General features: G+C 47.0%; 1 protein-coding gene across 3 annotated transcripts in view; it reads right to left on the bottom strand.

The window, feature by feature from the left end:
- Nucleotides 1-25,343, bottom strand: part of LOC135982680 (centromere protein F-like) — a 48,526-nt gene that overhangs the window by 22,928 nt on the left and 255 nt on the right. For all 3 annotated transcript variants that reach the window (XM_065590643.1, XM_065590641.1, XM_065590644.1), the window contains exons 2-3: nt 6,503-6,604; nt 1,670-1,792 (exon numbers count right to left, since the gene is read on the bottom strand). In XM_065590643.1, coding sequence (XP_065446715.1) covers nt 1,670-1,792; nt 6,503-6,598 — 219 coding nt within the window. In that variant the 5' untranslated portion in view covers nt 6,599-6,604. The remainder of the gene's footprint in view (nt 1-1,669; nt 1,793-6,502; nt 6,605-25,343) is intronic.

The raw sequence follows: 25,343 nt of genomic DNA, 5'->3' as shown, positions 1-25,343 counted from the left end.
AATATGCCATTGAACAGCCAACAAACAGAAAGGATCAATACCAAACTAGACTCAGTTCTGTACAATCCAAATGTCGGAGAAAAACACAGTTCTCACTTTTTGTTTGGGTACAGCAAGTCAGATGCTTTATTTCTCTCACACAAATATCAAGAGATTGACAAATTACTCTACCTTTTCCACTTACTATATATTCAAGGAATAGGTTACATGTTCTTAAAAACCAGTATTTGTACACCTTAATTCCCTGTATTTATGGACCAACAAAGACATTCAGCTTGCACCTCTGTCTCCAGAACTACATTCTTCGGAGATAAGGGAAATTAGTGTAGTGCTATGCTCAATCTTAAATTTATCACCTGACTTCATATCGCTATCTAAACCAGGAAGTTAACAAGACCATAACTGTGACACCACCAAATTCTAACTGGTTTTCAATCTTTTTAATCTGTTTTATATCTGTCATAAGAGCTCTATAGTACTCCAAATTAAAAAGGAAGTAAATTTATTACCAACATCAAGAGAGAAAAAAATGAGAATGAAATAATTTAGTTCCATTCTAGAAAGGAGTACGCTTTTCTGGATAAAAACCTTTAGACGTCCAAGTTTCAGTATGAATCGAGTGTTTCAAGAGTAAACATGGAAAGAAGAGTATGTGTAGTGGTTAGTATTTTCTCCTCTGTAGAAAATGTTTGATTAATGTGCTCACACAGCTAGGATGACACATAGCTATGCCAGACAGCTATCGTGGACAAATTTAGAACCTCTGTATTAAGTCAGTGTAGACCATGTGTATCAAAAATAAAAAAGCAGTTTTCTATTAGAGAGTGTGGGTAGAAAAGAAGCAGTGCTCAAATCCGAACAAGTCTAAAGGGAAGGGTTCCAGGGCATTACCCCCAAACTGCCTTTGGGCCCATCTGCTACCTCAGTTTACCTTCAATCTTGCATCAAACCAGCTATCACATGTGACGATTTTACAGTAGTGCTCTTTTCCAGTTTGGTTTATTATCATAACACAACACTCAAACATACCCTTACCAGCCTCAATTATTCCTTTCCGTTTATAATGCCTCAAGTTTTTCCAGGTTTTTATCAGAACATGCCCATCCCTGCAGTCCAGCCCCTCTCTTAGCTGGGATTTCTGCATCCTGCAGGTCCATCAATGGAGGCTTATCCCTGCACAGTTTCCAGTTCCTTGTAAATCTCTTCCCCCAAAAGTCTTCTGCCTTAGAGTTCTGGAAAATTGTCACCTGTCCTCTTCACAGGCTCTCTGCCTGGGAACTAAGGAGAGAGAGTGTGTCTCTCTGAACTTTTGGGGCGTGGGGGGGGGTCTCTCTCTTGAATGACTACAGGCTGCCATGCATCTAAACCAGCAGGCCTGGTTTAGACGCATGCTTCTGTCACATGACCCTTGTATTCATTCCCATCATACAGGGAGATGGGCTAAACCTGAGAAAAAGTGCAGCTGTGCCCCAGTCTTTGAATGGACCAGCTCACCCTGTGACAGGAACATAGCGCAGCTTGCTCTCACCTGGGATGTATTTAGTTGCACTTAAATATTAGTCATGTATAGATCTTTAAACACAAAAAAGAGGACAGTTAAAATTTTACATAAAATAAAAACTCAGCATCACCACTTCCATTTGAATAGTTCAGATATTAAAAATCCTACGTTGTCAAGTTCTGCCCGTAGACCATTGTAATCGTTCTTGGCTTGCTGCAAGTCCTGGTTGAGTTTCATCTCCTTGCACTGCTGGGCCACTGTCTGTAAGGCACGGAGCTGACGTAATACTTCCTAGAAATGTAGAAGATGGGGGAGGGGGAGGGAGGAGGGAGAAACACACTCCTGTTACATGTTTCTAGTCAAGTTACTATAACTATTAACACTGGAAAACATGGGGGAGGGACTGTAAATAGTCTCTGTAAATAGTTACTAATTACACTAAAGCCCTCTCTTACAGAAGCAAAAAGAGTTTAAAAACCATTTTTAAGTAAAGCCTAAATTCGGTTATGGCCACTAATGGCCATGACTCAGTTTAGCCAATCAGAGTAGCCTACTGAATCTGTTACACCAATACAGGTGGATCAAAAAAATACTAGCAAATAATGGAATGAAGCTTATATATCAATTCAAAAGTAGATCTCCATAACAACACTGAGCATTACAACTAAGCAACCAGACTAATCCCCAATAATCATGATCCTTTGGGGGAAAAAATTCCCTTCTTTGCTATGATTACATGTTTAACTTACTGCTGTAAAAATGTTTTTTGTGAGGAAACTGCCTTAGTTTTTTTCAATTTGACTTAACATAAGACTGAGTAGCAACAGAAGTTTGGTAGAGGGGCATTCACTCCTCCCGCCTCAGTTCTGGGGGAGCAGAACTTCACTAATGCACACCTCCGAAGATCCTTAGGAATCTAGCCCATCTCCTGCAATCTTTAGGAAATGCAAAGTAGATATCCATCCAGGTATAATTAGTTTTCGAGGCTTCTTCCCAGCCCCACGGTCCTTATGGTTGGGGCTCTACATGAATTTGAGAGGGAATTTATGTGGGGGAATAGGGCTATGAGGGGCACAGGACTTTTAGTAGAGGGTGTTGAGGTTGGTAAGGAAAAGAAAGAGCTAAGTGGGGGAGCAGAAAGTGGAGGAAGATAGGGAAGGGAAAGCACTAGTGGCGTCTCCTGGCAACAAACCTCTCTGCCAAACTTCTCTTGGCAGCAGTTGCAGGACTCCCCTCTAACAAATCATAGCAGGTTTGTCAGATGGAGAAGGTAGTGAAGTGCTAGTGCTTCCCCTCTGCTTTCTCCTAAGCACCCTCCTATCCTCCAGCAAGACACCTGCTCCATCCCATGTCCTCAAGTACCCCCACAGCCTGTTCCCACTCTCATTGCCAGCCAGAGACCCATCCTATGAAGTCCCCAACCCTCTTGGATCCCAGTGATCCATTTCCCCAAATCTTTATGTCTCCCCCACTTATCCCCAGCCTCTCTGCCCTCATACCCTTTCCAAAGGCCCACTCCTACCCTGGGCTGGCCTGCCAGGAGCAGAAGAAGGCAGGTGGGGAGGGTCACACTCAGGAATAAGTGAGCCAATTACTAGCAAAATGTTCACGCTTTTTTCTGATTTTTTTATCGTCTAACTATAAATTAGAGGTGAACAAATTGGTAGCCTGCCTGCCCAGCCTACCTTGAAGAAATACGGATTCACTTCCTCTTACCAAGTTATAACCACCAGACTACTATTATCAACAGGTAGGGAACATGGCTTTAGTCAATTTAATTCGTGGTAGGCCAATAAATTGTTTCACTAACAAATGCAGATCCATCCAGCTGCCAAACTAAAAGAAAAGAAAAAATCCAAATAAAAGTAGCAAGGGAGAGTGTGACAAAGGAGAAAAAAATGAAAGAGGGAAGGTCAGAGTGGAGATACTTAAAATATTTTCCCACTAACTTTCCCTCAATTTGAATACGAGCTACTAAAATTTGCCCCTTAGTAGCAAAATCAGAATATCATGTTACAAAAAAGTTATTTTCCTTACACTAACTGGCTTCTTTTGAGATGTTTTGGCTACATGGATCCTGCTCTAGGTGTGCACGTGCCCCATGTGCATGAGATTGGGTTCTTTTGGGTTGACAGTGCACAATGTAGCATCAGCAGGTATCTTAATATGCACGCGCACACACACGCACCCCCCTCACACACACATAACACCTGCGGGCAAGGCAGGCCCAGCCACTTCTCAGTTTCTTTGCCAATACAGAATCCCAAAACTAATGGATTTCACAATAGTAGAGAAAGAGGACTGGTCGTGGGGTCCATGTGGGCAGAACAGCCAGAAGAACCAGAATTACTGTAAGGTAAGTCTCCCACTATCTGTTAACATGGATCTCACTTTAGGTGACTAACAGTTATTTCCCTATGGAGGGGGATGTCAAGAGTCTAATTTACATAAAGACTGCAGGACTGCCCTAACAAACTGGGCATCAGATCTAGTAGTTGCAACTAGCGAGTAGTGCTGAGTAAAAGTATGCAATGAGCTCCAACTGGCTCCCTACCAAATTTCTGACATAGGAACCTTCCTCAAGCATGCCCATGTCACTTGGGGCCTAGTATAGTTTGCTTTAATATGATAGGGTTACCATTCGTCCGGATTCCCCCGGACATGTCCGGATTTTTGAGCTAAAAATAGCGTCTGGGGGGAATTTGTAAATGTCCAGACTTCCTCCCCCGCCCCATGCAAGCGTGCGCGGTTAACAGGGTAGCCGGCTGGATGGTGCCACTTACATGGGGCTCCGACAGCCAGAGAGAGCCCCTCCTCCTCCCCCCTGCAGAGATCACTCCCTCCCTCCCTCCCTGCATTCGCAGATCACCTCTGGCAGTCTGGAGCTCTGCCCCCGCTCCTCCTCCCCTGCCAGCCAGCCTGCCGGGACGAACGGCTCCAGGCGTTCCTGAGCAAGCTCACAGAGATGTTAGGCGAAGGCCAACAACAAGGGGGCCAGGGGGTCGGAGAAGGGGCAGGGAGGTTTTGGATGGGGCAGTCAAGAGACGGGGGGTTGGGAGTTCGGGGGGAGCTTTCTGGGGGGAGTATGGATAAGGTTTTGGGCAGGTAGCGGGTAGGGTCCTGGGAGGGCAGTTGGGGGGGGTCTTAGGAAGGGGCAGTTAGGGGATAAGGAACAGGGAGGCTTAGGTAAGGGGTGGGGTTCTGGAGGGCAGTTAGGAGCAGGGATCCCAGTAGGGGGCAGTCAGGGGACAAGGAGCGAGGGGGGGGGGTTGGCAGTTCTGGGGGGGGCTGTCAGGGGGCAGGAGTGGGGAGAGGAATCGGAGCAGTCAATGGGACTGGGAGCAGAGGGGTTTAGATGGGTCGGGAGTTCTGGGGGGGCTGTCAGGGGGTGGGGAGTGGTTGGATGGGGTGTGGGAGTCCCAGGGGTCTGTCTGGGGGTGGGGGTGTGGATAAGGGTTGGAGCAGTCAGGGTACAGGTAGGGGGTAGGGTCCTAGGGGGCCAGTTAGGATTGGGGGGGGTCTCAGGAGGGGGCAGTCAGGGGACAAGAGGCAGGGAGGCTTAGGTAGGGGGTGGAGTCCTGGGGGGCAGTTAGGGGCAGGGGTCCCAGGAGGGGGCAGTCAGGGGACAAGGAGCTGGGGAGAGGGTTGTGGGTTCTGAGGGGGGCGGGAAGTAGGAGGGGCAGGGGCTGGGCTAGGGCAGGACGGGGATGGGGCTAGGGCGGGGCTCCTCCCGTCCTCTTTTTTGCTTGCTGAAATATGGTAACCCTATAATATGAGAAGGTGGATCTAATTTATTTAGTTCACAGAAGATCTTTATGCAGTCAAATATCCATTTCAAAAGTCTCTGGGTTGAAATAATGAGCCATCTAGACCTGTCCCAAATATTACAAAAAAAATTCTAGGCCAGTTATGGAATGCTTTGTTCTATGGAGGTGGTAGAAAAGTGCCCTAAAGACACCACTCATATGAAGTTTTGCCTCTCCAGGAGTCAAATGAGGTTTGGGGGGAAACACTGAGGGTCTATGCCCTGATGCAAACAAAAGCCTGAGACCACTCTGAATAAGAACCTAGGGCGAGATCAAAGAACAGTCATCTTGTCTTTGTGAAATATAGTAAAAGAGGTCCTGCCATTAACGCCTAAATCTAGCTTATCCTTTGAGCAGAGATAACAGTCACCAAAAATCCTGTCTTGATAGAGAGGTGATAAAGGCTCTAACAGGGACAGCGGGGAGATCATTAGGTCCAGGAAGACAATACTTTGGTCCCAGGAAGGTCCCTCACTTGGGGAAGTGTAGTTGCTGTAGCCAACTACACTTGAGCACCACAGTCTCCAGCGGCATGGTTCCAAAGCAGGGCACAGGGCAGCCTCCATCAACATGGCTTTTAATCAGATATCCCTGTCTTTAAGAGAGCGAGGTCTGAAGTTTTTGCAGATCCTACACTTCTCTTTAATATGCGCCTCTCTGAGGCACTTAAGGCAGCTCGTGTTCAGGTCACTAATAGACATAGGTTTGCTGCACCCAGCCCATGGCTGAAACCCCAGGGACCGGCCATACCCCGTCCTTGGGGCTATGTCCCTAATGGGATTCCGCTCCTAAATGCTAACTGCTAACACTACAGTAACGATATACAAGAAAAACTCAGAGTCCAAAGTTAGAGAAACCACTATCGGACTTGTGAAAACAGGAAGCGTTCCAACAACCGTCACTGGTGGAAAGAAGGAACTGAGAGGGCATGGGGCCAGCAGGGTCCAATGTACCAGCGCATAAGCACAGGGCTCCAGAGGTTGCCAAAGCCGGCCCTAGGGGGCGCGCACACATCAAATATGGAATCGACATGAGCAAGCACTCAAAGAAGAAGAATCCAATCTTGCGTACCTGAGGCACATATGCACCTAGAGTGGGATCTACATGGACAAATACTCAAAGAACAACTTGTTCACTCTGGTAACAGCAGTCTGGAGGCAACTTTAAACTTGTGAAAAAAGGGGTCTTGTCTTACCTTTTCCCGTTCTTTTCTTTTCTCTTCTAAGGAGCAACGATTAATTTCAACTTCTCTTTGCCATTTCTGTACTCTTTCCATGGTTTGCTCCATCATTTCAGTCTATAAAAAGTTTAATCATAAATCACAGTGATGCAAGGGGAATATTTATTATTTGTACTAAAATAGCAATCCCGCCCCCGCAATCAAGACTGAAACCCCACTTTAGTAGGCACTGTTAAAAAAAAAAAAAAAAAAGACCACATACATACGAGGAAGTCATGGTCTCTGCCCCAAAACTGCTTACAGTCTTCCATGACCTAGTGAACACCCACACAGGTATCCCATCCCAAACTGATAACAGATTACACTTGGCTATAGTACAAGTGTGTGCTAAGTTTCAATAAATGAGCAGCAAAAACTAAAAAAAACTAGAAGTGTTTAGGCACAAGAGATAAATTCAATGCAACTTTCAATTTACAGTGAATCAGCACATTGATTCAACTGAAAAAAATGAGTGAACTATTTTGAACAGCAAGAACAGAAGAATTTTCATTGTTTAAAGTAGGTTAGACTGAAATTTTAAACTGAAAATCAATATGCTAAGAATTTCCTTTTTAGAGGAAATTCTCCTATTAGAAGTGTTTCAGTTTATCTGTCATTTTATTAAAATAATATATTGCTTGTAATTTTGGTGGTTTATAAAGAACTAGAGTACACTAAAAGCCCATTTAATAAATTCCCAGTGTAATTTCTATTGTGAAAACAATCTGCTGATAAAAGTCTGAAAGTTGTCCAAAGCACACTACTATACATTTTCTCAGAACACAATACTACCGCCACTCCTTTGCCTCTTACAGTTTCATTGTATTCACAGCATGTTAGGGAGACTTACAACCAATTTACCAGAAAGCTGTCCTAGCAGAATAACTGTTTTTCTCTCCACAGAACACATTTTTATTTTCTGAAATCTTTTCTTTAAGACAAGTAACTATTTTTAAAGGTAATAAAAAAGTGAACTGCTGCTAAGATTTAAATCATCTTTATGGTTGGATGCTTTTAAAACAGAAGATGAACAATTTACTTGAATATAATTTTAAAAGGATGTGAAAAAATGCTGCTTTTGCTTTATTTCTTAGTAGTTTAACACAGTACAGTACTGTATTTGCCTTTTGCGGGGGGGGGGAGGGAAAGGGGGTGTCTCTGCTGCTGCCTAATTGTGTTCTTCTGGTTCCAAATGAGATTTCTGTGGTTGACTGATCAGTTTGTAACTCTGGTGTTCGTAACTCTGAAGTTCTACTGTAAATTATGGAGCCACCATGAGCAAGCACATACATAGTTAAGCTTTGTTGGAGAACTGTGTAATGAATTGTGTTAGTCAAATGTGTACTAAGTAATGTTAGAGAAATTATTATATATAAGACTATAAGAAAATAGGAAGGAATTTTTGCTTTTTGTATGTATTTCTGCTGCTTTAGATCATCAGATTTTGCTGAAACAGTCTGTAAATCAGAAAACTGATTTTGTGTGTCTCAGAAATAAAGTTCTTGACCAAGCAGAGAGCAGGGTAGAGAAGAGAGCTGTTAGCTTTCAGTAAGTCAGGTACAATCCCTCATCCTCCACCCGTCCAACAAGTAAAAACTCAAGACCACAAAAACAGATGAGTAAAAAGAATACAAATTGCTGTAATGTAAGTACAACTGCATGGAGCCAGTGAGGGTGACAGCAAGGAATAGATGCATTGGGAACTACATAGATATAAGTAAGTTTTAGCAGAATAAGCAAAAAAATGTATTAATTTGGGTTAGTTATTGTGATTTATGCAGGAGAATCTTTTAATTAGGGGGTTAGAGTGGAATATATACGGATAAAGACACAGATGAGGTAGCTTACTATACTGAGTCTGTGCAAAGTTACAGAACAGAGGATTAAAAAAATAGATGATTGACATAATAGTGGAGAAGATACAGAGGAAAAATAGCCAAGCATAGCAGAGATTTGAAAAGAGTCACCCTGTCCCCAAGAAAGATAACTTGAGCATTTCCTTTTCTTGTCTTATCTTTTTTTGCATGTTTATGTAATTCATAGGTGATAGTAGCATTGTCTGAAAACATATATAATAAAGGCTAAAATAAATTGTTTCAGCCTAAATTGAAGTGGATTTGGTTCTCACCCAACAGGTTGACATTGGCATTTAAAATGGAACTAAAAATCCCTGTTTCACAGTATAATAAATTAATCTACTTTCCAAGTTTAGCAGAGTTACACTTTAGATGACATTCATTTTCTGCATAAAATAGTTTATTATTTTGCCAAAGAAAACAATTTAAAAAAATCACAATATTAATAAAATTCACCACTTGTTCTCTCACCTTTTTCTTGGCTTTGAATATTCCAGTGACAGACCACCCCAGACTCTTCATATATTCCATATTTAATAATATAATTTAATAATATAATATAATTCAATCAGATTTCCAACTCATTTAAAGAAGCTAGACTGTAATAAGAAAAGCTCTTAACAGTCACACCTAGAGGTTATGGTGACAGAGCTATGCCAGTAACTCAGGTGATTTATAAGTAGCATCATTGTGACATCAGAAGTAGCAACCAATCAATCTTTCCTCTGCAATTTGCTCAGTAACTCAGGTGATTCATAAGTAGCATCATTGTGACATCAGAAGTAGCAATCAATCAATCTTTCCTCTGCAATTTGCTATCAGTCACTGAAGTGGAGAGGGCCTAGTCACAGGTCAAAAGTTCTCATTGTTAAATTACTTGAACATCTGTATACAAACATGGTAATAACACTGGATTGGCTCAATGTCCCTGGCCTCAACCTACTCCCAGCCAAGACCGTCTCTCGATGGGCTCCTCACAGAGGTAGCAAAGAACAGCCCTTACTGTACCTCTCCAGAGGGAAATTCTTAACCCCCATTCATCTGATGGTATAATCTTCAGCATCCTGTATATAGGGTGTAACATTCTTAAGTAGGCAGCAGAATCTGCATGCATCTATTAAAACCCTGACAGCAAAGGGTAGGTGACAACCATCACATCTACAGAAGACACATGTGGAGTTCCCTTTCTCCACGGCAACATAACTTCTTTCATCTAAGTGTGTATGGAGGGGCACAAAGGGGATGGGAAAAGAGTTAAGCTAAAGATAAATATGAAGAATCATGGAATCCATGACTTGCATGAGCTACAATGTTCTACCAAATGCACAGGAAAATTGTGGAGCTGCAGCAATTGGCAGAGGCCAAAACATTCAGCTGGACTTCCCCATGTTCTCAGGAATTCCTGTAGCCCCTCAGAGTTTCTCCACTAATCTCAACTCAGAGTGCCTGCAAAGTTCAGAAGCTCCACCAGAACCTGCAGTCCTCCTGGTAACAACAGAACCTGAGGAATACAGACTGGTTAACCCCTATCGTACTTCTAAGCACTACAATGTTCCCTGTTACTTAGCTCCCCCATTGTTCTCTGCATAACACCAGGGACTCTCTGCCAGCTTTCTTTCTTTGCATGGAAAAGATTTCAAAATGTCTTAAAAAAATAATCAAGAAAATCCCCAGGCAGAAACCAAACCAAACAAATCATTAACATCTGTGAGTAAAGTTGACAGTACATGTAAGTGTTTTTTTAAATTCATAATAATGCTGCAGTTATTAAAAACAAACAAAATCAAGCATTAGAAACCAAGGTAATTCAGAGTTAAGATCAAAATAAAAGACAGCCTAACATTTGAAAGTAGGCAAGTCCCTCTGCCCCTAAAGCAGGGGTGGGCAAATTTTTTGGCCCGAGGGCCACATCGGGGTGCAAAACTGTATGGAGGGCCGGGTAGGGAAGACTGTGCCTCCCCAAACAGCCTAGCTGTTTTACATATTTCCACAACAGAAACATATCAGCGATGATGCCTAAGCTCTGGTAGAATAAATACTGAATGAAGCAGGAGAATCCATATTAACCACTTATTAAACAGGCCCTCACACAGTCATCTATGCACCTAACTGGATGAAGATCTAAAAGATTTCATCCTTTGCAAATTAACATGCCAAAGCACGTCTGACATTCAACATAGAGAGCATAGCAGCAGCCTTAGAAGCGGGTGGTTCAGAGAAAAATATAGGCAGGTGAATCTGCTAGTTCAGATGGAAGTCTGTGACAACTGTCATTAGGAACACAGGATGTGTCCTAAAGACGCTTTGTCCGGACATAAGATAGCATAAGTTGGGCTTTGAGCAAGGAGTTGGACTAGATGACCACCTGAGGTCCCTTCCAACCCTGATATTCTATGATTCTATGACCCAAGGCCTGAAGCTAGTCTCATTGCTTTACCCATTAAGTACATCTGGAGCAGGGCTTCTCTAGATTTGCAGGTCCTGCAAGTGAAGGACTTGCAAATAGAACATTTTCCAGGGATATTCCCCCAGACAAAATAAATATTTTAAATGCCAAACATTAAAGGGTATAGTGCCCTTGTTTGATGGGCAGTATGTAAATCCAGGGGACTTAGAAGAAGCCATCCTGGCACCAGAAAGAAATAGCTATTCTGGTTAAAAAACCAAAATGCCAATGGGCAACAACTAACTATCCCTATCTATACTATGCACAAATTTGAAAAGAGCCAGCTATTTTGTTAGCACTGCTCACTGCCCATGTTCTTCTCCAAGTCAGGAGGCATGAGAAGAACTGAGTGGTGGCTGGCCTGCTCCACCCTTTTATGCCCTCGGTGCAGGACATGAGGCTGCTCAAGGTGCATGAGACTCTGAACCTGGGTGAGTGGGGTACATTGCACACCGTCAGCAAACTGTGCATATGGATAACCACTCCAAGGGGAAAAAGTTACAGAGGGATAGCAGTGGTCTGTTCACTAAACCGATAATACACTGGCTTTTACAAATTGTCCTAGAGCCGGTACAAAAAGCCCTTGATCAAAACACCAGTTCAGTATGGAGACCTAATCTTGCAAACTCTTATGTGAAGGACTTGAAAACAGCACATTTTCCAGGAAGAAAGATTAGAGGCTAGAGTCACTGAAGAGGCAGAATTGAGGTTGTTTGAGAGCCTTAATTATACATTTCCAAATTTTTAAATGTTGGGTTGTGATTTACGTTTAACTTAACTTTGAATTTCCTGTATTTTTAATACTTGTTATTTTTAATTACTACAAATTTATTGTAAGGGACTCTCATCCTTAACTTGAGTTTACCCAAGTATTTAGCCTGCGATAGTTTAGAATCCAAGTAACTTTCCCCTTAATTTATGGTAGTTTAGGCTGAAAATGTTAAACTATATGACAGTGTCCCTTTAAGGTCACAATTAGCCACCAGGTGTCATTCTTGCTCTATGTAATATTATTGGTAGGGTCTACAGTCCATTTTGGTCAATTTTACCATCATAGGATTTTAAAAACCATAAATTTCATGATTTCAGCTATTTAAATCTGAAATATCATGGTGTTGTAATTGTAGGGTCCTGATCCAAAAAGGTGGGGGGGGGAGGGGTCACAATATTATTGTGGGACGGGGCGTTTGCGGTGCTACTACCCTTACCACTGTGCTGCTGCTGATGGCGGCGCTGCCTTCAAGCTGGGAGACTGGAGAGTGGCAGCTGCTCGCTGGGAGCCCAGCTTTGAAGGCAGAGCTACTTGTCAGCAGCAGCACAGAAGTAAGGATGGCATGGTATGGTATTGTCACCCTTACTTCTGCGCTGTTGCACGTGGGGCACTGCCTTTAGAACTGGGTGCCTGGCCAACAGGCACTGCTCTCCGGCTGCCCAGCTCTGAAGGTAGCACAGAAGTAAGGACCCTCAATTTGAGAAACACTGGTCTCCCCCATGAAATCTGTATAGAATAGGGTAAAAGTACACAAAAGACCATATTTCATGGTCCGTGATGCGTTTTTCATGGCTGTGAATTTGGTAGGGCCCTACTGGAGAAGATGTTCCAGATCTTCAGTGAATCATGCCCAAAGGCATGAGGCTGCAAGATGCTAAGTGCTTGGACCCTTGCAGAAAATGGCAAGCTAATTAAGAACTTAAGGTTGTCCAACATAATGCATACTTTCAATTCATCATCCTCAGGATGTTCTAAGAAACATTATTCAAGTATCTTCAATCTTGTAAATATGACTGAATGTTTGACACACACTACTGCTAACAGTAATTATAAGAGCGCCAGAAGAGGCCTGGTGCAACATGGTACAGGAACTCCTCACTTAAAGTTGTCCCAGTTAACGTTGTTTCGATGTTAAGTTGCTGATCAGTTAGGGAACATGCTCATTTAAAGTTGTGAAATGCTCCCTACTAAGGTCGTTTGGCAGCCGCCAGTTTTGTCCACTGCTTGCAGGAAGAGCAGCCCGTTGCAGATAGCTGGCGGGTGGTTGGAACCAGGGTGGACCAGCAGCCTCCCTATCAGCTCCCCCCTCCCCTAAGTTCCCCAGCAGTAGCTGTCCCTCCCCCCACTGCCATGTGCTGCTCCTGCCCTCTGCCTTAGAGCTGCTCCCAGAGACTCCTGCTTGCTGTATCGGGGGAGGGGGAAAGAGGGGGGCTAATGTCAGGGTGTCTCCCCTCCCCCCCTGTTTCTGCAACCTGCTTACCCCATCTTCCATAGAGCAGTGGGGACACACTGCGGAGGGAGCTTCTAGGCAGTAGTCTCAGGTCTCAGCAAGTCTCAGGTCTCAGCAAGCTCATTTAATTAACAAGGCAGTGTACTTAAGCCTGGAGTCCGTACTTAAAGGGGAAATGCTCATTCTTCTCTCACACCCAGGGTGTGTGTCTCTGTCTCTGTCTGCCGTCCCACCTTTCCTGCTGCCTTGTAGAGTGTGAGAGTTAACCCTTGAGGACTGGGGTGGGGAGCAGGCAAAATTTTTTTTGCTTGGGGCGGCAAAAAACCTCGAGCCAGCCCCAATACTCTCCAAAGTCAGTGTTGATCTCTCTATTCCTGATGGCAGCTGAAGGTACAGCACAACGCATCAGGCCTAAACATAGAAACAGCACCTACTATTAGGGTTACCATACGTCCGGATTTTCCCAGACATGTCCGGCTTTTTGGGCCTCAAATCCCCGTCCGGGGGGAAATCCCAAAAAGCCGGACATGTCCGGGAAAATAGGGAGGTAGGGTGCAGCTGTGCGGGGCCGGCGCAGTGCTCGGCAGGGCCTGGGGCCGGGGGCACGGGGCCGGCGCGGTGCTGGGCCGCCCCGGGGGTGCGGGCACTTGGCCGGGGGCCGGGACCGGGGTCAGCACGGTGCTCGGCCGGGGCTGGGGGCGTGGGGCCGGCGCGGTGCTGGGCCGGGGGCGCGGGCGCTCGGCCGAGGGCTGGCGCGGGCACTCAGCCGGGGCCGGGACTTGGACCGGGGTCGGCGCGGTGCTCGGCTGAGGTTGGGGCCGGGGGCGCGGGGCCGGCGCAGTGCTGGGCCTGGGGTGCGGGCACTTGGCCGGGGGCCGGGACCGGGGTCGGCGTGGTGCTGGTCCAGGGGCTGGCGCGGTGCTCGGCTGGAGGTGTGGGCACTTGGCCGGGGGCCGGGGCCCCAGCCGGGAGGGAGACACCAGGGCCAGAACCTCTTGGCCTGGGCCGGCCGGCCGCCGAAGGGAGCCGCTCGGCCAGGGGGGCCGGACTGAGCCGCACCGCGCTGCGCCGCGCCGCACCCCGTCCCAGCTTACCTGCTCCCTCCCTGTTTCAGGCAGGGGAGGGGGAGGAGCAGGGGCGGAGCGTTCAGGGGAGGGGGCAGAGTTGGGGCGGGGCTGGGCACGGAGTTGGGGCGGGGCCCCATGGAGTGTCCTCCTTTTTAAAAATTAAAATATGGTAACCTTACCATATCCTATCACATAACATAGGGAAGTGTTAGTAGGGAGCAGGAGAGTTCCCATATCTCAGCCTGGGGCAGTTTTTTTAAGACATGATGTCAGCTGAAATGAGACCTCCCTTCCAAGGAGTCTATTGAAGATGGTAAAGCGCTTTGAGCTTCTTGGGTAGAAGATGCTGATGGAGGACAGAGTATTATCACCAGAGCAGGTCGACATTTTTGTGATCAGAATTTTTTTTGATTAAAAATGGCTTTTAAATGCTAACGTCTTGTAGAAGATTTTCATATAGTTTAAGATGCTTTGATTTTTCTTCAAAATTAAAAATTTAATTTCAAATTGAAATGAAAAATTGAACTGATTCTTTGGGTAAACCCTCCAATATCTATATCCCGGAACAAATGTTTGGGAAGCGTCCAGATTAGCTTTTACAAAGGGATTAACTCCCTCAAGTCCATTGGCAACCAACCAACTCAAGTGAAAATCTCTTGTAATCAGAATTCATGGCCCCAGTTGGTCTTCTACATAGAAAAACTTGTGCAGGGGACAGGAAACTCCACAAAGTTCCCCTGAGAAGTGTGTTTCCAACAGATCATCTTTTGGGAGGCAATTTATGCCCTGCAGAATAGGCAGGAGTTCAGACCCCCACAGATCTTGGGGAATCCACCACAGCTTCCTGTGTTAAGGTCTTTGGTTCTGTGCTGCCCCGACCCACTGAAGCTCTCCCACAATTTGCTGTGACTTACCCTGAGCCCCAACTGACCTCTGCCTCTCTATGAAAGAAGAGTTCTTGGTTCCTGCCCTTGGGATATCTTCAAACTCCTCCCTTTAGAAAACCCCATTTACTATCTGCTTCCATAATCTATTTTCATGTGTCTCACCCTGAGAATATTGAAACTCTGGCCCTACAGTCAAAGTTCATTGTCTGCACAGTACTTCTGCAAAGTGAAAATTTTAAGTACCAGATGAAACAATGCACAGCTGCACTATTCATACTAGGAAACTATTCCTATGTTAAATAGTGACAAACTTTTGTTGCTGCCACAGCTTGGAGAGTTTTGACTGCGTCAGCCGACTGCTCAGTACCCACAATCTACCAGCTTTGGTTAGACTGCCAACACATTGCAAATACAGCACAACCAGAAGATTCAAGCATGGACTAAAGTACCTTGAACAGATTTAAATACTCAGGGCCCAGTTTTCAGCCAGGCTTCACCCTGGCATGCCTTCCCTAACATATCTATTATCTTTGCATAGCACCAGTCACTGCAACATCTCGTTGTTGCTTTTGCATCAACATATAATTGCAACCTTATTTTTGCATCCACAATGAACTGCAGGTATAAATATTAATAGACACCTAATTACTCAATTTGCAGGTGCAAACATAGGCTGTCTCTGAAAATCAGGCCCTACAAGGGGTTTTCTGTGGCTTTTGTTCTTGTAGTGATACTGGGTTCTTCTATGTGCAATATCCTTCCTGCTGGTGCACTCTCCTTTTTCTAAGTGGCAAGAGCATTTCAATTCAAGCCCATCTCTGCCCTTGTGCAAGAAGTGCTGCCTCCAGCCTCACAAATTCAAATGCTACAGAATCAGCCGTGTAGAAAATTGCAACTACTGAGTTACTTGATATCTCTATTTGTAGACAAGAGCCTTCCCTGTCTCTCCTTTGAGTAGGAAAAAGCTAGTGTGGCTTTATGCAAGTCTGGGCTGAGAGAATGAGAATGTTGGGTGCTCAGAGACTACATAATACACCACAGAGAATACTATTAAGCAAATCCTCACCCCCATGGCCCAGCCACCAAAGACTTTTTAAACTAGGCATTTTTTCTTAACCAAAAAAAAGCAAATGTTATCTGAAGGCAACAAAACAGGACCAAAAGTAAATGCACCAACTGTTTATATTATGAAAATGAGGCTCTGGTAATGAAAAGCATTAAAAGGAAAATCGCAACTGTGGAATCAGTACTTAGCTGAGATCTCCAGATTTATTGAGTATCATTATTTGTTTAGTGCTCACAATGTGCTGAGGGCTGCACCAGATGTCAAAAATAAAGACAAGCTCTGCCTTAGACCACTTACAATGTGACAGACGGACACTCAGAAGATGGCTACACTGACGCCCCGTCTACACTGGCAACTTTCTGCGCAGTAAAGCAGCTTTCTGCGCTGAAACCCCCGAGGTGTACACACTGCCAAGCAACTTAGTGCGCAGAAGCTGTGCAGTTGTAACACTCTAAAACAGGGGTCGGCAACCTACAGCATGCGTGCCAAACACGGCACGCGAGCCAATTCTGAGTGGCACGCAGCTCCCTGCCGCGGTCCCAGCCCCACTCAGCCCCCCGCCCACCGCTCTCCCCTGCGGGGGTAGGAGGCAGAAGCTTGGTTCTGTGGCAGCCAAGCTTTCTCCCCCCTGCCCCCGCTTCTTCCCCCAGCGTGGTGCTTTCCTGCCCCTCCTTCTCTCCTTCCCTGCGCCAATCAGCTGATGGCCCTAGTGAGGGGGAGGAGGAAGAGCGGCAGCATGCACACAGCTCCGTAGAGGAGGCAGAGAGAGGTGGGGACGGAGCCTGGGGGAAGGGGGTGGGACAGGGCATATCCCTTCCAGCCCCCTGCAATGAGCCGCTCAGGGAAGGGGGCTGGGAGCACCCCCACAAGCCAAGCACCCCAACCTTCTGCCCTGCACCTCCCACTTCCCCCAGCCCTCTGCCCTGAACCCCCACAACCCAAGACACATATCGCCTTCTGCCCTGCACCCCCCCACCCTTCTACCCTAAACCCCCCACCCCCTTCTGCCCTGCACCCCCCACTCCCCCAGCCCTCTGCCCTGACCCTTGAACCCCCCCACACCCAGCCTTCTGCCTTACACCCCCCACACACCCCAGCCTTCTGCCCTGAACCCTCTCCCCTAGCCCTCTGCCCTGACCCCTGAAACACCCCCCCCCCAGGTCTGGGGTCCCAGCCATAGGCCCTGCTCAGCCCGCTGCCAGCCTAGAACAGAACCCCAGGCTGGCAGCGAGCTGAGCAGGCTGGTGGCGTAAGATCAGCATTTTAATTTAATTTTAAATGACACTTCTTAAACATTTTGAAAACCTTATTTACTTTACATACAATAGTTTAGTTATATAATATAGACTTATAGAAAGAGACCTTCTAAAAATGTTAAAATGTATTATCGGCTCGCGAAACCTTAAATTACAGTGAATAAATGAAGACTCGGCACACCACTTCTGAAAGGTTGCCTACCCCTGCTCTAAAACAACCACCCCGATGAGAGGCGTTCAGCTTTCTTCGCCGGGGCTACAGCGCTGCGGTGCCAGTGTAGACACCGTGATTACAGCGCTGCAATTGGCCTCCGGGAGGTGTCCCACAATGCCTGTTCTCACCTATCTGGTCATCGGTTTGAACTCTACTGCCCTGCCCTCAGGTGACCAACCATCATCCCCACCCCGTACATTCCTTTGCAAATTTGAAAGTCCGCTTCCTGTTTGCTCGCTGCTGCGTTCAGTGGTCTCAGCGCATTTTTCCAGGTGGCCATGCCTGCTCTATGCACCAGGCGATCCCCCGCTTGGAGCGATGCCAAGCTGCTGGACCTCATCGGCATTAGGGGAGAGGAAGCTGTCCAGTCCTAGCTGCGCTCCAGCCGTAGGAATTATACCACCTACGGACAGATTTCATGATACATGATAGAAAGGGACCATGACCAGGACACATTGCAGTGTAGGGTAAAAGTGAAGGAGCTGCAGAATGCCTACCATAAGGCGTGGGAGGCAAACCGCCGCTCTGGTGCTGCGCCCACGAGCTGCCGGTTCTACAAAGAGCTGGACGCGATACTCAGTGACGACCCCACCTCCACTGTGAAGGCCCCTGTGGATACTTTGTTGGCTCACGTGCCAGTCAAGAGTGGACCAAGCCAGGAGGAGAAAATCTTGGACGAAGAGGGGGCGGGGACCCGGAGGCAGAGACGCATGCAGTCAGGAGCTCTTTTCTACCCCGAGGAGCCTAGCCAGTCACAGCAGTTGAATGTTGGTGAAGCACAAACAGGAGAGGAGGCCCTGGTAAGTGGATCTGATTTTGGGAAGCGCTGAAGCGATTTGTTGGGGGCAGGAGGGTTGCAGAAAGCAGGCTTGTCTCTCACCACATGCCTATTCTGAGCGGGTAATCCACTATCACATGTTCCTAGGCAGAGCTGCTTTGTTTCTTGCCCCATTAACGGTAACTTTCACGCGCCACTGTGCCGTCGGGGGGAGGAGGGGGACCATTGCTGCACACAGGCGAGCCACATAGAGGCCAGGGCAGAAGATGCAGGCTTGGAGAAGACCCTTCCTTGATTCCCTGCTCACTCTCAGCAGCGAGATATCTTCCATAATGATATCACATCCTGTGGAAAGTGTGGAGACAGGAATAATTATCAGGCTGCTGGCTCTCCACAAGAGCCACATGCCCAGTGTACAGCAGGGTCCAGGAACAGTGACTTACCCTGCCCCTGCGGCTACTCACCATTTTCAGGGTCTTGTGGCTCATGTGTGCTTGCCTGGGGTCAGCCAGTCAGTGACAGGTGTGTTTTAAAGTAGTGAATCGGTGTTGTCTGTGTTGCAAACAATACTGCTTCTGTAAAATGTTGCATTTAAACTTTACAGAGATGACCTTGGGAGGCCAGCCTCTCTTATCGGCGGCAGAATGGCTGAGCAGAATTAGAAAGTGTCCAAGAAGAACTAAGGAGGACTTTATGCGTGAGGTTATGATGCACTCCGCCGCTGAGAAACAGGAATTGAAGGAGTGGCGAGACTGCAAAAAGAGGGACTGAAAGGAGAATGCGGCACGCCAAAATAAAGCCACAGAGTGGCTCTTAAACATTATGGAGCGCCAAGTGGACACGCTCCAGGCGATACTAGCTCTTCAAACCGAGCGGCTTCACACCCGCCCTTTCCTGCAGTCACTTTCACAAAACTCTTGCCCATGCGCACACACACCATTAGGGTGACCAGATGCTAAGTGGAAAATATCGGGACCACCGCAGGGGGGGGGTGCCTTTTTAATTGTTACAGTCACCCGTCGGGGTCTTCGGCGGCAATTCAGCGGAGGGTCCTTCAGTCGCTGATGGTCTTCGGCGGCATTTCAGCGGCGGGTGCTTCCTTTGGTGGCAAGGTTTATTACCCGCCGCCGAAATGCCGCCAAAGACCTGGACGGGTGAGTTAAAAAAAAAAATGCCCGAAACAAAATATCGGGACAAATGGCATCCCGACCGTACTTCAGTCGGGACGCGGGACAAACTCCTCAAAATCGGGACAGTCCCGATTTTATCGGACATCTGGTCATCCTACACACCACCAACACACTCTTATCAACCTCCTGGCTCCAGTTTCTACCCGCAGCATTCCACTCCTCCCTCCTCACAGTCCAGTACTGTGGACTCCCACTATCCACTGCACTCAACACCCATCCCTCTGCAGTTTGGCCCTGCTGAAGTACATCACCCGCTGCATTGTACTCCAAAGGAGAAGGTTGGATATGATCCCTGGACATACACATATCTGTAGTAATCCTGGGACCCCTCCTCCTCTGGAGACCTTCCCTTTTCCCATCTCCCTCCCTGCCAATGTATTTTTGTCGTTTGACTCTCTCCTCCGGTTGTTATCTTTTAATAAAAGAATTGTGTTGGTTTGAAAGCAATCTTTATTCTATTAAGTGAAAGCAAAAAGAGCACAGCAAAGCAACATACAATTATGTTAAGGCCCCTTCTTGCATCATGTGAACCAATCACCTCCTAGCATTACAAGCACTGCAATCCCAAGCATAGCAACAAATATTAGTGGCTTTCAGTCTCAAATTGCTGCCTCAAGGCATCCCTGATCCTTATGGCCCCACGCTCTGCCCCTCTAATAGCCCTGATCTCTGACTGTTCAAACTCAGCCTCCAGGCACTGAGCCTCTGTGGTCCAGCCCTGAATGAATCTTTCACCCTTCCCTTCACAAATACTATGGAGCAAGGCCGGCTTTAGCAAGTGCGGGCCCGATTCGTGGGGCTTGTATTCACCGGGCGACGCTCCAAGTCTTCAGCGGCACTTTGGATTGCCACGCTCCAGCCAGGGTTGCGGGGCCACAGGGTTGCTGGGCTCCGGACGGCGCTCTGACCGGGGAGCGGCGCCGCGGGACTTGCAGGGCTCGGGCTGGCGCTCCGGCTAGGGGAGCGGGGCCGCGGGGCTTGCCGGGCTTTGGCTAGCGCTCCGGCCGAGGGAGCGGGGCCGTGGGGCTTGCCCAGCTCGGGCTGGCACTCCGGCCGAGAGAGTGGGGCCGCAGGGCTTGCCGGGCTTGGGCTGGCGTTCTGGCCGGGGGAGCGGGGTCGCAGGGCTTGCCGGGCTTGGGCCGGCGCTCCGGCTGGGGGAGCGGGGCCGCGGGGCTTGCCGGGCTCGGGCCGGGGGAGCGGGACCCTCTTAGGCGCGAGGCCTGATTCTGGGGAATCGGCCTAAAGCCAGCCCTGCTATGGAGCGTACAGCATGCGGCTATAAGCATAGGAATATTGTCATCAGCCATATCCAGCTTCCCATACAGGCATCGCCAGCAGACTTTTAAACGGCCAAATGCACACTCAACAGTCATTCTGCACTTGCTCAGCCTGTTGTTGAACCGTTCCTTGCTGTTGTCAAGTTGCCCCGTGTACGGCTTCATAAGCCACAGCATTAAAGGGTAGGCGGGGTCTCCCGGGATCACAATGGGCATTTTGACTTCCCCTACGGTGATCTTCTGGTCTGGGAAGAAAGTCCCTGCTTGCAGCTTCTTGAAGAGGCCAGTGTTCTGAAAGATGCGTGCGTCATGCACCTTTCCAGACCAGCCTGCATTAATGTCCGTGAAACGCCCATGGTGATCCACAAGCGCCTGGAGAACCATAGAGAAATACCCCTTGCAATTAATGTACTCAGTGGCCAGGTGGTCTGGTGCCAGAATTGGAATGTGCGTGCCATCTATTGCCCCTCCGCAGTTAGGGAAGCCCATTTGTGCAAAGCCATCCACAATAGCACGTACATTGCTCAGAGTCACAATCTTTTGAAGTAGGATGCGATTAATGGCCCTGCATGCTTCCATCAACACAAGTTCAATGGTCAACTTTCCCACTCTGAACTGATTAGCGACTGATTGGTAGCAGTCTGGAGTAGCCAGCTTCCACAGTTCAATCGCCACATGCTTCTCCAATGACAGGGCAGCTCTCATTCTCATGTCCTTGCGCTGCAGGGCTGGGGCGAGCTCATCACACAGTCCCATGAATGTGGCTTTCCTCATGCGAAAGTTCTGCAGCCACTGCTCGTCATCCCAGACGTGCATGACGATGTGATCCCACCACTCAGTGCTTGTTTCCAGAGCCCAAAAGCGGCGTTTCACTGTGGTCAGCACCTCCGTGAAAGTCACAAGCAATCTCGTGTCGTAGCTACTACGCGTGGCGAGATAAATGTTGCACTCCTCTTGACTTTGTAGTTTAAGGAATAACTCCACTGCCACTCGTGACGTGTTGGTCAGAGTGAGCAGCATTGTCATCAGCAGTTCGGGATCCATTCCTGCAGCCAGAAAGAGTCAGGGTGCGCAGTACACAAACCGTTGAAAGATGGCACCAAATGTGGATGGAAGCACAGGGATTGCTGGGATGTGAAGCAATGCATCACGGGGCATTGGGACTGCACCCAGGATGCCCCGCGACCTCCTCTGCCTTCCCACAACTCTTAGCAGCAAAAGAGGAAGAGATGCTCTGTGGGATAGCTGCCCAGAGTGCACCGCTCCAAGTAGCACTGCAAGTTCGCAAGTGTGAACACGCTATTGTGCAGGCAGCTGTCAGTGTGAACACACAACAGCGGTTTTCCTTCTGTGCTCTCTGAGCAGTGCTGTAACTTTGCCAGTGTAGACGTGCCCTTAGAAAGTGTAGAAGTGAAGGAGGCTTAATGTACTTAATAATATGTTAATTTACTATAAGCTCATTGCTCGTGGGCTTTATAGAAGAGGAGATGGATTTTTATGAGGGACTCAGAAGTGAGGGCAGTGGCTTGGCACATGGGGATGGGATAACATCATGCAGAGCAGAAAAATGCAGAGACTGCAGCTAAACATCACAAATTTAAATCTCTACCTCGATAGTGATCAGGTTTATCAGATTACCATTTTAAAAATATGGGAAGGAAAATGGAATATTTGTTGACGTGTACTGGATCTCTGGCTGCAAAGGAGTTGTTCAGAAGATGGGGATTCCCTGGCCGAGTTGGTTTTGCTATTATATGGCCTATTTGTGAAGGAAGGGCTTCTTCAGAGCAACTGAGTTTTATAGGATCTATTTTACTGTCATTTCATTTTAGCTCATTTTGCAACACTGGAAGTACCTTGGCGGGAACACTTCATAAATGTATTATCATACAGAAGAAAAATTGGATAGGTCCTGTGACACTGCACCCCATATTCTTCATAGATATATTATTATATGATTATGGTATAATTATAATGTATTTTATGCAATATAGGTAATGAGATATAATTGGAAAGGTTATGATTTACTGAATATGATTATCCTGTTTGTCTGCATGTATCATTTTTGTATCTGAAGTTAGGAATATTGACTATGTATCTGTATTACAAATGTGTTTACAAATGGGGAATGCCCACTAGGCAAATGGCTCTCAGTCTAGATGGCTGGCTGGGAAGGGCCCATTCAAGTTAATGAACTATTAGGGAGAACAATAAGCCTTAGAAGAAGCTTATTTCCCACCTGGGGAGCCTTCCTGAGGACTCTGCAGACAACCTCCGAGAAATGGCTGCTATGACACTACAGAGATATGTGACCAGGTCATCTGGTGCTGGACTCCATCTTGGGACAGCAGTATTTTTCCACTGGCTGGCGTGGGAACCAAACTTTGAAACAAAGGGTTCCTGCCATATGCAAAAGCTATATAAGGCAGAGGAATGACATCATCATGGTTCTTCACTGACTCCTCAACCAATGGGACTCCTGGAAACAAAGAGTGAACTGGGGAAAGTGCTGGACCCAGGCTAAAGGGATTTTTAGCCTGTGACTGGAACACCTGGGGGATTCTAAGCAGTAAGCAAGTGCAACTAGCCCCTTAAGAATCTGTAGCCTGCTTGTATCATCTCTTAGGGTGAGGATCTGCTGTTCATATCCAATCTCTTTAGTATATTAAGCTTACATTATGTTTTTGTTTATTTGCTAGGTAATCTGCTTTGATTTGTTTGCTATCCCTTATAATCATTTAAAATCCCTCTTTTGTAGTTTATGAACTTGTTTTTGCTTTGTTTAAAACCAGTGTGTGTGGGAGTCTTAACTTGGGGCAGAAAGCTGTTGTGTATTCCTCTCCACATTAAGGGAGGGGGCAAATTTCACAAGCTTCTGCTGTACAGTTCCCTGTGCAGTGCAAGACAGTATAACTTTGGGTTTATGCTCCAGCGTAGGTGCACGCCTGAGTAGCTGGGAAGTTCCCTAGCTGGAACCTTCCCACGCAGGGCTGGTCACAGCATCTGCGTGTAACTGCAGCTGGGTGTGTCCCTATCTGTATGTGGGCTGGGCAGCTCGTCACGGCAGTACAGTGTAAAGGGATCCCAGGTTGGTGGGTCGGGGGGGGTTCAGTGGTACCCAGAGTTCAGGTGGCATCCTAGGAGGAACCCATCACAGGTCCAGGTTGCAAATTTTCAACACTTCCCCTGTGTTCTTCAACACAGTGTTCAGATTCACGATTTATTCAGTATATCATTGATCTGAATACCCCCATCATTCGGTAAGGTCTGCTCCAGATCTGAAATTAGCAGCTTGGTCTTATCTGTAATTATTCTAATTATGATATTTTGACAATGGTATAAGATTCCTAGAAGAAAAGGCCAGATAAAACATGATGCAAGGAAGAGATATCACCATATTTTCTTCTCAGAACATAGAGATTTCTTCACACCACGTGTCAGTTGTTGGCTGCATGCGTGTGTTCTCGCTTTGGACCGAACCAGCTCCGTACAGATAGCTGAGACAGCAAACCTCGATCAAACTGCCCCAGACAACCACAAGATTCAGTTCAGTGGCGGCAAAGGTCCTCGGCCTGGATTATTACCGACAAGGCACGGTATTAGTGCCCTATAAGTGCTACAGGTACACTTAATACATGTATGCCCGTGACAATGGACTCAGCTCAGTAAGTGGCAGGACTTTCCAATTCTTCCAAGGCCAGACCAAGGGTTAAGAGTGCACCGCTCCAAGTAGCACTGCAAGTGCCGCAAGTGTGAACACGCTATTGTGCGGGCAGCTGTCAGTGTGAACACACAAAGCAGTTTTCCGGTGAGGCATCCCACCATTTATGGATTGAGATGAAACAATTTATGTATCACGTTATGTGTTCCATGACATATTTGTTACCTCCCCTTGTAACTCTCTCCTGATGCTTCAGACTAACCATCCTTATGCGGCACCTGTCTTTGTACTTTTACTCCTGCTGTTTCAGGCAAAACATCACTATTCATCACTTCTATCAAACCATCTGATCATCTGCTAGGTTGGGGTGTTCTTGTCCTAGCTTGCTGGAATGTGTTTACACATTCAGTGTGTTTTAGCAATGTTAGCAATACCAGTGCCAAGTTCATGTACCGGACAATGAACTTGCAGGCAAGCATCTGTTTTATGACAAGGCCTAAGTCTTGCTCATAGCATAACTTTTGCTAACATTGGTTCAGGCCTTAGGTCTTGCACCCGGCCCATGCTTCAGGCCCTCTTTCTACTCTGTAAAAGCAGCAAAGAGTCCTGGGGCACCTTATAGACTAACAGATGTATTGGAGCATGAGCTTTCGTGGGTGAATACCCATTTCGTCGAATACATGCATCCACGAAAGCTCATGCTCCAATATGTCTGTTAGTCTATAAGGTGCCACAGGACTCTTTGCTGCTTTTACGGATCCAGACTAACACAGCTACCCCTCTGATTCCTTCTACTCCAACGTTCAAAAACAGCAAGCTCTCTTCTAAAAGAAATTCTGCCCTCTCTCCCACCCCTCAAAAAATGCAATCTTTCCAAAACTTGAGCTAGGAGCAGCT

Source organism: Chrysemys picta, chromosome 3 (assembly GCF_011386835.1).
Source record: "Chrysemys picta bellii isolate R12L10 chromosome 3, ASM1138683v2, whole genome shotgun sequence".
NCBI lineage: Eukaryota > Metazoa > Chordata > Testudines > Emydidae > Chrysemys > Chrysemys picta.
This window is presented reverse-complemented; position numbering and strand designations above follow the sequence as displayed.